The 16,061-nt window shown below is 37.0% G+C and overlaps 1 protein-coding gene across 2 annotated transcripts; it reads left to right on the top strand.

The window, feature by feature from the left end:
• Positions 1-963: 963 nt before the first annotated feature.
• LOC117995890 (pyruvate dehydrogenase phosphatase regulatory subunit, mitochondrial) lies at positions 964-14,747 on the top strand. 2 transcript variants are annotated; one of them, XM_034983904.2, is made up of 16 exons: positions 964-1,339; positions 1,622-1,834; positions 4,241-4,404; positions 4,642-4,775; positions 5,023-5,125; positions 5,919-6,020; positions 6,311-6,483; positions 8,636-8,828; positions 9,494-9,643; positions 9,869-10,029; positions 10,747-10,895; positions 11,543-11,840; positions 12,660-12,839; positions 13,103-13,303; positions 13,943-14,049; positions 14,484-14,747. In XM_034983904.2, exons 1-16 carry the CDS (start codon positions 1,092-1,094, stop codon positions 14,614-14,616), a joined length of 2,709 nt encoding a protein of 902 aa, XP_034839795.1. In that variant the 5' UTR covers positions 964-1,091; the 3' UTR covers positions 14,617-14,747. The 2 variants fall into 2 exon arrangements, with proteins under 2 accessions (XP_034839795.1, XP_034839796.1); XM_034983905.2 differs by lacking the exon at positions 964-1,339 and having other exon boundaries at positions 1,704-1,834; positions 4,237-4,404.
• Positions 14,748-16,061: the final 1,314 nt, after the last annotated feature.

Below are 16,061 nucleotides of genomic sequence, written 5' to 3'. Positions count from 1 at the left end.
TACATAATGACAGTTACTTTTTGTGCCGATTCGAACTTCGAAGCGCCTCACCAAGCGTACTGGGCATAGAGAGGTAATCATTCATCTAAGGTACTGGGCATTTGCTCTACAACTAGCCCCCCTGACAATGTCATTTAAGTGCCAAGAGAGCCTTGTCGTTGGTCGTACTGTACATGTATTGTACAGTGCTTGTACAGTGCGACTGGCGACAAGGCTCTCTTGGCACTTGAATGGCATTGACAGAGGGGCGCTGTTGGAGAACAAAGGCTTAGAATTAAAATAGAATATTCAAACAAGAGCAAAAGGAACACTTGACGCCACGCGCCAACATAGCCTTGTCGCACTGTACAAAGAAACTTGAAACAACTGCACAAGCAGAGTCGTGCAAATGTGCACAGCAATAAGCAAATGAACACGACTCTTTACTGTCGTTACATATCTGTGTTCCACTCATTGGTCTGAGTCTGTGTTGTTGTATTGTAGTCTCTTTGTCACAGATAATATGTCCAGATTTGCAACTAGCGTGGCCCCCTCAGTCCCTCTCGCTCAAGCAGATTTTCATACTTGTGAAATGTCATTCCTTCTACACTTCACGTTGTTTGTCAAATACTCACGTTCAAATACATTTTGACGAACAAAAAAAGTGGCCACGGTGATAAGGAGAAAACATAATCATTTTGTCACGTTCTAACAAGAGCTTAAATGCATTTAGCTATCTCGCTCTAACAGTAAGTGTCACAATAGGGCTACTTCTAAACAGTCCTTATTCTGAGCTCTTTGAAGTCTGGAAGGCACGAGGCATGGGTGTTTGTAGTCCATACATAGAGATTTATTCATCCAATAGTCCATAGATTTTCTTTGTTAGGCCCGTAGGCTCAAAAGGTTTTAGAATCACGAGCCGTAAAACTAGTTTAAAAGTTGTGTTCCAACTTCCGTGAACGTGATAGTGATCTGTGGTGTCACTTGTCAAGTGGATGTCAAAACAAATGTTGCACTAATCCAATTCTAAATATTTTTAGATATTACATACAATTTATTGATATAATATTATAGCTTTGCAGTGCAATTGCGTATGTGCGCAATAGCCCACTATGTTTGCAAGAAGAGTTAGACATGGCGTCCAAGGATACAGTGCAATTAAGTGCATAGCAGTAGGTAGTCGGTCTCTATCAAGCGTCGATACCCTTGATCTGGAAGAGAAACTCAGTGGTTGTTTATCATCATTGCCTCTGAAAGCCAAGGTAGTAATATGTGGCGGCGGAGTGATAGGAGCTGCTGTCGCTTACCACCTGGCCAGACGTGGTTGGGGAGATCAAACTGTAGTCATAGAAAAAGAAAAGTAAGTAGAAGTCTACAAAACCTCTCTTCCACATTATGTAACTTATGTTAGCCAGTACCACTATACAGTTTAACATGTGTCTGTGTGACTTCATGATTGCCCTTTATTGATTTTGAAGGTGCAATCAATGGATGCATTCTTGTTTCTCCTGAGTGTATGGCAGGTGGCAGGGTAATAATAAGTACTCTTCATTTTAAGCGGAAGTCTGTGTATGTTATGCACAATTGTTTAATTCTTTTGTTCGAGTTTATTAATATAAATACCTATCTTGCTTTCTATTAGGGTTGGAGCAGGTAGTCGCTGGTATTCTTCAGGTTTAGTCGGTGCTTTTAAACCATCTCTTGCCCAAGTGCGTATTGCACAGTCATCAATTAGACTTCTAAAAGATTTGGAGTCTCGAGGAAAGCCCACTGGATGGAAACAATGTGGTTCACTTCTTTTGGCAAGAACTAGAGATAGAATGACTGTGTATAGACGAATGAAAAGTCAATCAGTGTATGTAAACTTTTATTTTGGGTGCAAATTATATATATATATATATATATATACTATATTATATTTATTGCTTGCTACAGTTTACAATGTATATATTCTAACTAGCTTCTGCTCGCGACTTCAACCATGTGGACTACACAAATTTCAAACCCCTATTTCACCCTCTTAGGGGTTTAATTTTCAAAAATCCTTTCTTAGCAGATGCCTACATCATAATAGCTATCTGCATGCCAAATTTCAACCCGATTTATCCAGTAGTTTGAGCTGTGTGTTGTTAGATCAGTCAGTCAGTCAGTCACCTTTTCCTTTTATACAGGGTTACAGGAAAAGAGGACACGATCTCGTTAGGGGGTTATAGTACAGGACATTAGCTATCAAACGACCCCTAAAGTGCTTATGCGAAAGTGTATCGTTTTCGAGTTATTCATTTTTTTATTTTTTTCTTGATAAAGGGGTGTTTGTCACTTTGAAAATTAATAAAAAAAAAGGAACAATGTATTTCATCAGATTTTTTTATTATTTCTTCCTAGTACATATCCTTGTTAATAACAAACAGTTATAAAACAAGAAAAATCTTCAAGCATTTTAAAATTACAGCCCAAAAACTGTGCAAGTATTCGATTTTTAAATTTAATTCTTTGAATAACTTGCAAATTTTCTGTAAAAATTACTATGGCACTTATCCTGCGGATTATTTTAAAAACATCTACGTTTCGTTAGCTATCCATTGGTACAAAAAAATTACAAACAAAATCATAAAATCAAGAAAAAATTACACAACAAAGAGACCAGGTAGAAAATTCTAGCAAATGCTATTGCCAAAGAATTAAATAAAAATGAATGTAAAAATGAGTTTAATGCAAAATCGTTGAAGATTATTTTTCAATGAGGTCAAAAGGTAATATAAAATCAGTCAAGTGCGAGTCGGGCTCGCACACGAAGGGTTCCGTACCATCATACAAGAAATAACACTTTTTAATTTTTTTTAATTTTTATGGCGGCCATTTTGTAATTTTTAGTATTTGTTGTTATAGCGGCCATAAAAATACTCATTTTGTGAAAATTTCATGTTCGTTCGTACGTCCGCCCGTCTGTCCGGCCGTCCGTTTGTCTGTCAGTGGACTGTATCTCATGAACCCTAATAGGTAGAGACTTGAAATTTTTACAGAATGTGTATTTTTATTGCCGCTATAACAACAAATACCAAAAATTACAAAATGGCCGTCATAAGAATTTAAAAAAAAAATGTGTTATTTCTTGTACGATGGTTCGGAACCCTTCGTTTGCGAGCCAGACTCGCACTTGACTGATTTTATATTACCTTTTGACCTCATTAAAAAATAATATGTAACGATTTTGCATTAAACTCGTTTTTACATTGATTCTGATTTAATTCTTTGGCAATAGCATTTGTTAGAATTTTCTACCTGGTCTCTTTGTTGTGTAATTTTTTCTTGATTTTATGATTTTTTTTGTAATTATTTTGTACCAATGGATAGCTAACAAAACGTAGATGTTTCTAAAATAATCCGCAGGATAAGTGCCATAGTAATTTTTACAGAAATATTGCAAGTTATTCAAAGAATTAAATTTAAAATTCGAAAACTTGTACAGTTTTTGGGCTGTAATTTTAAAATGCTTGAAGATTTTTTTTGTTTTATAACTGTTTGTTATTAACAAGGATATGTACTAGCTAGAAATTAAAAAAAATCTGATGAAATAAATTGTTCCTTTTTTTTATTAATTTTTAAAGTGGCAAACACCCCTTTACCAAGAAAAAAATAAAAAAATGAATAACTCGAAAACGATACACTTTCGCATAAGCACTTTAGGGGTCGTTTGATAGCTAATGTCCTGTACTATAACCCCTTAACGGGATCGTGTCCTATTTTCCTGTAACCCTGTATATTAAGATTTGACACACACACACACATGGATAGCTGAAAACTATCGAACATTAAATGAGTCCACATAATGTTGCCTTATTGCTTATGGTGGAAAAATAAAGGTTTTAAAGTTATTGTATACATGTTATTGTGTATATACTGTTAATAATGTGATGTTAGATTATAACTTAAATTGATACATAGTTTATTGAGTGCTGGATGAAATGTTCAATTAATTATTAGATATACATATGTGGAAATACTTTAAGAATCAGTTTTCATTGATATACCTACATCTCTTAATGTCAATTTCTATTTTTATTAATTTTTTCTCAAACTGCTTTCAGTATTATAAAATTATGATGTTTACTACAACTAGTGAGTAATGAATTAATGATAATAAGTGATAAATATATTATTTTTAATTTTCAAAGATGTTCTACATACTTGTTCATTACACTACACAGTTGTTGACATAATCATTTTGAATCATTATTAATATCCATTTTATATCAGACAGTTCCTGGGGTATTGACTGTGAACTCGCAAGCCCAAAAAAATGCCAAGAAATTTGGCCAATGCTCAATGTTGACGATATCCTTGGTGGATTGTGGATACCTGGAGATGGAGTAGGAGATCCACATCTATTTTGTATATCATTAATGAGAGAAGCTGTGGAAAATGGTAAGTAGAAAATAAATAATTAAAATCACCCCCTACATGTCAAGGTTACTATAATATTGGTGCTGATTCTGAGCTCACCTAAATTTTAGAGTATTTGCATCCTCTTCTTACTAATATAATAAGAAAAGGAGAGACACAGTTTGCCTTTTTAAAATTGCATTTAGAGCTGTTAAACCTCGTGATAAAATTTGAGTAAGTAGGTAATTAATAACTAAGGTAATTAAGCCCCAATTTTAGGAGTAGGTGTGATGGAAGACTGTGCCATAACTGCAGTACATTCAAAAGAAGGAAAAGTATCGAGTGTGGACACAACTAGTGGCACGATCGAGTGTCAATATTTTGTTAATTGTGCTGGATTTTGGGCAAGACAGGTGAATCGCAATTTATAATATCTTGTAAAATAGGCACTTTTTAATGATTTATGAGTTTTTAGCTACTTGTATGGCTACTATCTTATGCTTGTTTCGACACATACTAGAACAGTTTTTAGTACATTAAAAAGCTTTAACTTTAATAAAAATTGTTTTACGTTTCATTGTCTTAAAAGCTGTATTCATAGAAAATATTTTTAAACTATTTTAACAGACCATTGAATCCATACTCTTCTTTGTTTTCTAGATTGGCCAGCTTTCGAAACCTCAAATTAAAGTACCATTATTACCTTGTGAACATTATTACCTGCACACTAAAAGGATAGATAACTTAGATCCTATGACTCCAGGTAAAATATGTATAATGAAAGGAGAGTCTGTATCACCGAAATTGTGATGATCCCATTGAAATTACCGCTGTCGTTGTTACTGGCTAAGTGTATGTAATTTCGCTGTACCGCGCATTTTAGCCTCTGAAAATATGGACAACACAATAATACAAGTAATACAAGTATGCTGGAAAAAGTGTGCCTAACAAAATGACAATTATTTTATGTGCCAATTCTTAGCGCTCCGCTGAGCGTACCGGGAATTAAAATTGACAATTAATCCACAAAGTCCACATTAATTGTTTCCAATGGTATTGGAAACAATTAATGTAGACAGATTTCTTATCACTAACATTTATTACGCTCACGTGACGTTTAGTGCTGCTATCAGCGCCAAAATGGCAAAAATCAAGTTGCTTCACAAACAGGCCGGCAATCGCTGGTCCACCCGTGCTTGTATTAGTAGAGGTCAGAAATTTTAGCTAAATGGTGCTAAGCTCTGAAACAAAGTGTAAATATGCACAAGACTGCTATATATTAGCTGTGATAACCTAGTGATTAGGTACGATCTTGGGTACCTCTAACTTTTCGGAGTGAAGTACTTTTTGAGTGAGGAAACCTGCATGCCTGTGAGTTCTCCAAAGTGTTCTCAAAGGTGTGTGAAGTCTGCCAATCCTCACTTGGCCAGCGTGGTTGACTATGTCCAAAACTCTTCTCACTCTGAGAGGAGACCCGTGCTCTGTAGTGAGCCGGCGATAGATAGATCATGATGATGCACAAGACAGTGGCTAAATGTATTTTCTCTTTTTTCCAGTTGTTCGTGATCCAGATGGTTACATTTACTTACGTGAAAGAGATGGTTGTATTTTAGCTGGTGGCTTTGAGCCGATTGCCAAACCCGTCTATGAAGAAGAGAGTAAGTACTTGTAGACATGCCTTCAGATTTTTTAAACTAGCTTTTGCCCATTTATTGCTCATTTTTGAGTTAAGCTTCAGCTAGGGTTTTAGTGGACAGATTTTGACCATAGTGGCGCAGTTTTTAAGTGTAAACATATACTTTAAGTGTCGACATACTAGCGGTAAATAGTATAGTATTTTTGCGTGCACCGACAAACAGACAAATTATATAATTACAATTTTATCATTATAATCAATTGTTAAATAACTATTTACCCAATTATAATATACTTTTATTTTACATTGTAGTAATTAATGCAGCACAACGTTGTTTACCAGAAGACTGGGATCACTTTCATGTTTTGCTACAAGAACTGCTTAAACGAGTCCCGAGCCTTAACCAAGCAGTTCTGCACAAACTATGCAATGGACTTGAAGCATTCTCACCTGACTGTAAATGGATTGTTGGTGAGGCGCCTGAGGTAAATTTTTATTAGTTATAGCCGTGGGTCTGATGGAATCCGATCTGCAATTCTTTGGTGATAGCATAGTATTTAAGACGATGGCCTCCGATTCGGGGGGGCGAGATCCCGGCACGCACCTCTAACTTATCGTAGTTATGTGCATTTTAACCAATTAAATATCACTTGCTTTAACGGCGAAAGAAAAAATTGCGAAACCTGCATGCCTGGAAATTTTCCATATCTTTCTCAAAGGTGTGCAGTCTATCAATCCGCACTTCGCCAGAGTGGTATATTATGGCCAAACCCTTCTCATTTTGAGAGGAGACCCATGCTCAATAACAATAATAGTAAGTGAGCCGGCGATGAGTTGATGACGAAGATGATAACATCATAGGAACCATCCGACTTTTCTCAAATGTTTCAAGTTTTCGTTTAACTTGCTCTGCCCAAATGTGCAGCCTGGAAAACACCTGACTGACTTACCGAAAACGCACAGCCTAAGAAGCCTAAAGTGTGAAATTTAGCATTAGAGTTCCTTATAGCGTAACTATAATATAAGAACTAGCGGACTAAGCGGAAATGGCGGGTTTTCGGAGTACTATACAGGTTTAAGTGTAAAGACAGTCCTGGCTGTGTCTGTGATGAAACGGTCGATGAGTCAATATTGCATTTGCTCATCGATTGTCCACAGCACAGCCGAATCCGAGAGGACCTCCACCAACTAATCAGGGTGGAACTGTGTAGGGACTCCATCCCCGCCATTTTAGAGTGCGACGTAAGTCGGAGCTTATTCCTGCTATTTTGCTCTAAAATAGCAGGAGTAGCTACAAAGAGGAACAGAGCAAGGTGACAAGGACCCAATGTTGTCCAGTATTATTGAATACCACGATTAACATGGGTCCAAATTAAACTGTTCTGTTACTTACAAACAGTCGCGAATTTCGCACAAGTTTTAATAAAAACTAAATACTAAAAAAAGTCTCTGACATTATGTCAGAGGTAGGAGCCGCCTAAATAGAATCCTAACCTATATAAAAATATTTTATATAAAAAAATAGAATATCAAATTGTAATAAAATAATTAAAACAATATATATATATATATATATATATATATATATATATATATATATATAAGAACTAAGAAAGTATTTTTTGACAATCGTTAGAGGGTCAAATTGAAAATGAAAGATTGTTCGAAAGTGGATTTTTTTTAAGGAATTCCTGTGTGAAATTTCATGCTTATGACCTACGGTTAAGCTATGCGTTGTCCGTCAGTATCGGGGCTAGTAGTTTATTAAATAGATATTTTGTAGTACGAGTACATATCACAACTTTCAAGAATAATTGTGATTGTAGCTTTGCTTAAGTAGAGTTGCCTGATAGAAGAAGCACAAAAAAAATGAAGTAACAGAATATAATATTATTATATCAGAATAGCTTATTCCCGCGATTTCGTCCGCGTGGATTACACATATTTCAAACCCCTATTTTAGCCCCTTCGAGTGATTACGCATTCATTTGATCCGAGATAGATTAGTCAGCCAGCTTTTCCTTTTATATATTTAGATTGTTATTATGTTATCGCGCGTTGTATTAGATGGTTCTTCTGTTACCTCTTTTTTGTGAAAAAGTAAAAACGTAATGATTTCCAGAAATAGAAGAAGATTTTCGTAAGAAGGCAAAAGAAGAAAGTTTAATAATTGTGTTTCTTCGGAACGTTGGATCTCACGAATGTAGCGGTTCATTATGCTGGTACTACAGCATGGCTAAATTCGTTAAATCGAACGTTTTGAGGAAACATTCTTCTTCAAACACGAAGAAACTCCCCGAAGATTAATATTAAAAGTGAATAAAGAAAATATTATTTTATTGTTAGAAAATGTAATTTGTTTGTAGTAGGTAAAGTCGATCAATGGACTAATTTTCCCTTTATTTATATTGTAATGGGTAGGAACGATATAATAGGACATAGGCAGAAATATAATTAGTGATACTTATACTTAAGCTCTTTATAATTGGATAGTTTATGTATATTTTTTATATTATTTGGAAAAGGCACTTTGTCCGCGTGGATTTTCTAATCGAGTGTCTGTTCATAATTAAATGCATTCGTAGAGCCATGCAGTTTTCCAGTTTCCACTATAAATGTATTTATGTTGCGGTAAAGATGTTCAACTATCATGTCACGTGCGGCATGAAAACAGTCGGGATATCTGCGGCCGGCGGCGTAGCGGAGGCCACTGTCGACGAGATTGTGGACGGCTACACGAAGTACGACATGTATGAACTGGATATCAACCGTTTTCTGGGATTGCACAACAACAAGCGATTCCTGAGAGACAGAATGAAGGAAGTACCCGGTAGGAACTATTCGCATACTTAATTTAACTGTGCCTTGTGCAAGTTGGTGTTTGTCTGTATGAAGCTTAAATCATGCCTGATTCAATTCAAATGCCTGATCAACAAGTGCCAAACAAACGCTCTCGGGCTTCTTCTCCTGATAAAAATTTATACAATATTTTACTCAAAAACTTGCAAAATATATGTCTTTAACAAGACATGAAACAATTTTCCATGAAGGAACACTTGGATAAAGTTTAAGTAGTCAATATACACCCAAAAAGCATGGTACGTTCAAATTTTTCTTAGCTCAATTTCGCTCTCTCTAATGAAAGATCTTTGACTAGGGTCTAGACCAATAGCACATTTTTTCTATGCCCCAATTTTTTGGGTGCTGCCATAACTATGTTAATGGAAAGATTTTTATTCAAAATTCAAATAAACTTTTACAAGTTCTTTGGAATCGTCAAATGAATCTACCACTGCAACTGGTTCCAAACGCCTTTCCTACTGAGAATAACCAGCAAAAAACTCGCAGATTACTCTTTTCAAATATTCAATTTTCAATAATATTTTACAATGTATTAAAGGAAATTGCTGGATCAAGCTGTCATTCAAATCCAGGCTCTTTTATCATGTACATAATGATCGATTGTATAACTTTAATAACATAATTTTCTGGCAGGTGTTCACTATGGACTTCCCTACCCGTTCTATGAGTTTGAAACCGGTCGTAATCTCCGTTTATCGCCGATCTACCCTACTTTACGAGATAAAGGAGCTGTATTTGGGCAGGTTATGGGTTATGAAAGACCGACCTGGTTTGAGGCAGTGGGTAAGACAATCATATTCTTTACGGGATTTCCAGGAGCTTTCTATTCCATAAGCTGGGAATAATGATGTTTTCTTTTAAACGAAGTTCCAAAACTTAACTTGTGCCACAATATATAATAATTTATATCTCGCACTTGAGCGGTTTTTGAAGTTGGTAAGCCAAACGATTTGACGTCCCAAATCTTATTATTGAAACTGATTGTTGAACATGACAAAATATTTGCAGAAAAAAGTACAACGCCAGATGCACCCCAGCCGTTTAAAATAGCTCATACAAAAACCTTTGGTAAACCGAGTTGGTTTGAAACTGTGCAAAGGGAATATTGGGCGTGCAGAGAAGCCGTCGGTCTTGCCGACTACTCTTCGTTTACCAAAATTGATATTCAGGTAATTTGATTTCCTTGTTAAAAATAATCGTACAGTAGATAGAGCCACCACTAGCGGTGAGCGCGAAGCATTTTTCAGTCATGAAAATACGAAAGATGTTATCATTAGACCCACAGATTAGACCCCATTATCTTGTCACATTGATACATGTCAATGTAAGTGATTGGGTAGGTAAGGGAAAAAAGGTCTCACATGAACTTCAGGAAAGTTATAATATGACAGTATAAAATATGAAATTTGACATAATAATCTACTAATATATAAAAGGAAAAGGTGACTGACTGACTGACTGATCTATCAACGCACAGCTCAAACTACTGGACGGATCGGGCTGAAATTTGGTATGCAGATGGCTATTATGACCTAGGCGTCCGCTAAGAAAGGATTTTAGAAAATTCTACCCCTAAGGGGGTGAAATAGGGGTCTGAAATTTGTGTAGTCCACGCGGACGAAGTCGCGAGTATAAGTTAGTTATAAATATAATAATATTTGTATCAAAAACGAACTGGGAGCAATACGCAAGAGAATACAAAAAGCTAGCTAATTAGGTTGTTGTTCAACCCAAATGCATTTCTATTGCAAGATACGCTTGTGCTTGACGACAATCATGCTTAATAAAAATCACTGATAAGGTCTTGGTTGAGCCGTGCTTTAATTAGAAATAGAAACTCGTTACGTTTAAATAACTATTTGACCATTACACACTTATTCCAACAGTCGCAAGGAAACGAGGTGGTCGACCTGCTACAGTATTTATGTTCCAATAACGTCGATGTACCTATTGACAGTATAATTCACACTGGTATGCAAAATGAGCGGGGTGGTTACGAAAACGACTGCAGTCTTGCTAGAATATCAGAAAATCAGTAAGTGTTTCCTTCAACTAATACTTGTTTCTCTCAAAAGTTCTCTACGTGATACAGTGAGAATAGAAATAGTATATTTGTCTTTAATCATCATGTCATTGTATCATCACCTTATTTGCTTATACCTACCTATTTCACGAATAAATCGGTTTTGATTTATTACCAGGACACTCTCGCCGATGCTCGCTGTAACTTACTGTTACAAAAAAGCTTTCAAAGCAACGAAAATTAAACTAAGCATAGCATAAGCCTGATATTTAGTGTGATTGTACCAGATTCGCAATTCTTACGGTAATTTTAAAAGATCTAAAGAGGTAGATGTTGTATTGGTTCCAAGCTGAAATAAAAAAATCTGAATTAAAAAAGCTTTACTTTGTATTACATGTTAGAGACATCTGTTTACTTTCTACCTTATTTGGAACTAGATGATGCCCGCGACTTCGTCCGCGTGGATTTAAAATTTTCCGGGATAAAAAGTAGCCTATGTCCTTCCCCGGGATATAAGCTAACTCTGTACCAAATTTCATCAAAATCGGTTGAACTGTTGAGCCGTGTAAAACTAACAGACAGACAGGCACACTTTCGCATTTATAATATTAGTATGTATTTTATTATATATATGTTTTAAGCAGTTGAATTGTTTCCAGTTACATGATGATAGCGCCCACGATACAACAGGCTCGGTGCAAAGTCTGGCTAAAGCGACACCTTCCGCGGAACGGATCTGTGACGATGTCCGACGTCACATCTATGTACACCGCTATCTGTATCCTTGGACCGTTCACCAGAAGCCTTCTAGCAGAATTAACTGACACTGATCTGTCTCCGTCCAACTTCCCCTTCTTCACGTTTAAAGAGCTGGATGTAGGCTTGGCTAACGGAATTCGTGCTATGAATCTCACCCACACAGGCGAATTGGGCTACGTGTTGTATATCCCTAATGAGGTATGGGTAACTTATGTTAATGCGGATCCACACCTGCGCGATCGTTCGAACCGTGCACACAACGCGCATCACAAGAACATAATGTGGACGTGTTCACGAGCAGTTTGCGTGCATTTTGTACAAGTTACGGCATGCAGAGGTTTGTGAGTTTTTGGCAGTGAGTACAAACATAATATACCTGTGCGCACAGAGACCGTGACGCGTCCACCGGCGTTCGATGCGCGTTGTGTGCACGGTTTGTGCGCGTGCGCAAGTGAGGATCCACCTTTAAAACTAAACAAACTTAAATAGAATAATTGTTAAGTTAAATTTGATCGCACAAAAATTTGATCGCACATCTAATCACAATTTGATACTGAAGTTTTGCTGTATTCAGCCTTAAAATTTTAAGTTAATTAAAAAATCGTGATGCATAAACTTATATTTCGAGATAACTTACATAACTTAATAAGTTGTGGAGGTATAAATATATATAATACTAGCTTATGCTCGCGACTTCGTCCGCGTGGACTACACAAATTTCAAACCCCTATTTTACCCAGTTAGGAGTTGAATTTTCAAAAATCCTTTCTTAGCGGATGCCTACGTCATGATAGCTATCTGCATGCCAAATTTCAGCCCGATCCGTCCAGTAGTTTGGGCTGTGCGTTGATAGATCAGTCAGTCAGCCAGTCAGTCAGTCAGTCAGTCAGTCAGTCACCTTTGCCTTTTATATATTTAGATTTAAAGATTTATAAAGTAACATCAACATTTTTTTATTTATTTCTTCTTTCAATTATTATTTTACGAACAATCAACGAAATATTTCTATTATTTCAGTTTGCGCTACACGTATATAATCGTTTGATGACTGTTGGAGAGAAATACGGCATAAACCACGTAGGGCACTACGCTACACGTTCGTTACGGGTTGAGAAATTTTTCGCTTTCTGGGGCCAGGACCTCGACACCATGACGACGCCGCTCGAATGCGGGCGCACTTGGCGAGTCAAGTTTGATGTAAGTGTTTTTTTTTCTTTTGAAATGATACGATAAAAACAGTGCGCTGGAACCATGTCTCATTAACATTGGCGTGACGTCAGCCGAAATAAAAATATACCGTCACCAAAAACATTTTTTATACCCTCGTGTGCGTTATGCGATGCAGTTTTGACAGACAAAAAGTACCTCGAGAATTGTTCCTACGACTGCAGAGCTAATATTCAAATGAGAACCAAAATAAGTTCGTATGAGTGCATTAGTGAACTTCTCTTAAATAACAGAAAGACATCCCGTTCATCGGGCGCGACGCGCTCCTCCATCAGCGCGAGGAAGGCATCCGGAGACAGTACGTCCAGCTATTGCTCACCGACCACGACCACGAGCTAGACCCGTGGTCCTGGGGCGGAGAGCCTATATACAGGAACGGGAACTACTGCGGCCAAACCACCACCACGAGCTATGGATTCACCTTCAAAAAACAGGTAGAGAGGCTAGGACACAGAAATTAAATTACTGGTATCTGAAAAATCGAGAGAACATCTTAGAGGAATTCTTACACTGGAATTCATAGTTAAGTTAGGGGCTTCTTTAGGGAACCATTCAGATGACATATGTCATATTCAACCTTTATGCAATGCGTTAAGGTTGAATATGATACATGTCGTCTGAATGGTCCTCTAAAGAAGCCCCTATCTTGATAATGAATTCCAGTGTTAGTCAGTAAGTAGGCCCTTGGACAACATTCGGAGGTATCCAGCAAGGAGTTTCTGAACCTGTATGGTTCCGTAGTCATGCTTTTAAAAAACCATCTTACCATAAACTAAAAACTAAAATGATTAGTTAGAATTAATTACATAGTTAGTTTTCCTCTCACTGTTCCAAGTTCAGCCACGTATTATTTTGGTCTAATCTGACATAACAACAAAAGGTTTTTTATGATAGAATTTTTTTAGAAAATCCACTGCAATAGTCTGAAATTTGGATAGTATTTTGTATGAAAATTATAATACACTTCTCATTTTCTTCTTTAGTAAATTGCACCCATGTGAAGCCGGGGTGGGTCGCTTTACTAAATATGAATACTATGCTTAGCTGAATTAAAAGCGATGTTTTTTTAACAGATTTGCCTCGGCTTCGTACAAAATTTTGATAAGGATGGTGTACCCCAGCAAGTTACTAACGACTATGTTCTTAGTGGCCATTATGAAATTGATATCGCTGGAATACGGTAAGTATATTACATTTCTACACCAATCTCTCTTATCAGTATCACTCTTGGAAGCAATGTTTGTGAATACGGTTGCAAGACCATTTGACACAGTATCAGTTTCAATTTTCGCTTCAAATAACTGTCCTTTTTGTGGCACACTTTTTCCAGCATACCTGTTTATATAAGTCCCGCAAATTGCTATTGTGCTGGAAACATGTCATTGCTCATTAACATTGAAATGACGTCATTTTGACGTCAGCCGAAATAAAAATATACCATCAGCTCGAAACTTCAGTCTAGTGCTGTCGTCACTAAAATGGCGGCCACGCGCATTAGCAATTTGCGGGACTTATACCAATTTAGTGTTAACATTAATATATTATGTTTTATGATATTTTCATTGACTTAATAATTATATTACAATGCATACTCTATTTTTCTTTGGTTTCCAGATATGCTGCTAAAGTGAACCTTCATTCTCCACATTTGCCAACAAAATATCCTGATAAAGAACGTGATGTGTACCAGGCAACTAGAAAGCTTCATGACCCACAACAATTCCTCGGAAGACATTATCAACCTTAGCCGACAGCCATATTATGTTGACACCTAATTTTTTAAATGTCAGATTTATTTAACTTTAATCTAAGAGAAAATCGCCTAAACACAGAACTGTGTTTGGTCAGTTGAAAATAAATTATTACTCTTTATAAGAATTTCTTCTTGAAAATAATTCTCCTGGTTATCCAATCACTGACCCAAATCCTCATATTCCTTTTCTTCTTGATGACAAATTTTATGGACGCATTGCATTCCAAAGCAAAGCTGTGATAGCCTAGTGGTTAGGACGTCCGCCTTCTAATCGGAGGTCGGGGGTTCGATCCCGGGCACGCACCTCTGACTTTTCGGAGTTATGTGCGTTTTAATTAATTAAATATCACTTGCTTTAACGGTGAAGGAAAACATCGTAAGGAAACCTGCATGCCTGAGAGTTCTCCATAATGTTCTCAAAGGCGTGTGTAGTTTACCAATCCGCACATGGCCAGCGTGGTAGACTATGGCCAAAACCCTTCTAACTCTGAGAGGAGACCCGTGTTCTGTAGTGAGCCGGCGATGGGTTGATCATGATGATGATGATTGCATTCCAAGTAAAAGTATGATTTTATTCAGTTTTGTTGGTTTTCCATTTTCCACTACACAAAGTTAAAAGAATGTGTATTGAAGTATTGCTTTGAGCATGTGTTAATATTCCAAGGGTGACAAAATTACTTGCGCAGCAAACCATCCTCGAAGGCACTAGGAGGCCATGAGTCCAGCGCATCGTCAGCAAGGTATGACCTTGTACTTGCCACTCGTGACTCCAACTACTAGGCACTTATCTACTTTTTAATATTAGCTGTTGGCTTAAGTATTTAAACCAAGTGAGAGATGTGAAGCGGTGCATTCTGTCATCGCACCTCGACGCAGTTTCTAATTGGGTTAGATCATAGAGATTGTAAGCACACTTTCTTCATTAGTCGCATGTTGACTGCAAAGCTGTCAAGATGCCTAAATGCGCGATCAAAAAGTGCCGAAATAATACGTTAACGACGCAGAAAAGAGATGGTGTGACTTACCACCGGTAAGTTAATTTTATTTACGTAAGATAACATGCGAAAAAGTGTAAAATACTTAGTAAAACCATTGAAAACACTAGAAATATCTAAAATTATTTACAATGTTCCCATTCCTTTCTCCCACGCACATCGGAAAGAGACAGATGGAAGGGCGCGTCACGAATGTCGGAAAAACAAAACTGTGGAGTAGCTTTTTTTTGTTCAATGTAAAATCTATTGGCCATTATTGTATCACATTTATTTTATTATCTTTTGACGACCTCCGGTGCGCAGTGGTAGCGCGGTGGATTTGTATGACGAGGGTCCCGGGTTCGATTCCCGGCTGGGCCGATTGAGATTTTCTTAATTGGTTTAGGTCGGCTGGTGGGAGGCTTTTGGCCGTGGCTACTTACCACTCTACCGCCAAGCGATTTA

The sequence above is a fragment of the Maniola hyperantus genome, chromosome Z (assembly GCF_902806685.2).
Source record: "Maniola hyperantus chromosome Z, iAphHyp1.2, whole genome shotgun sequence".
NCBI lineage: Eukaryota > Metazoa > Arthropoda > Insecta > Lepidoptera > Nymphalidae > Maniola > Maniola hyperantus.
This window is presented reverse-complemented; position numbering and strand designations above follow the sequence as displayed.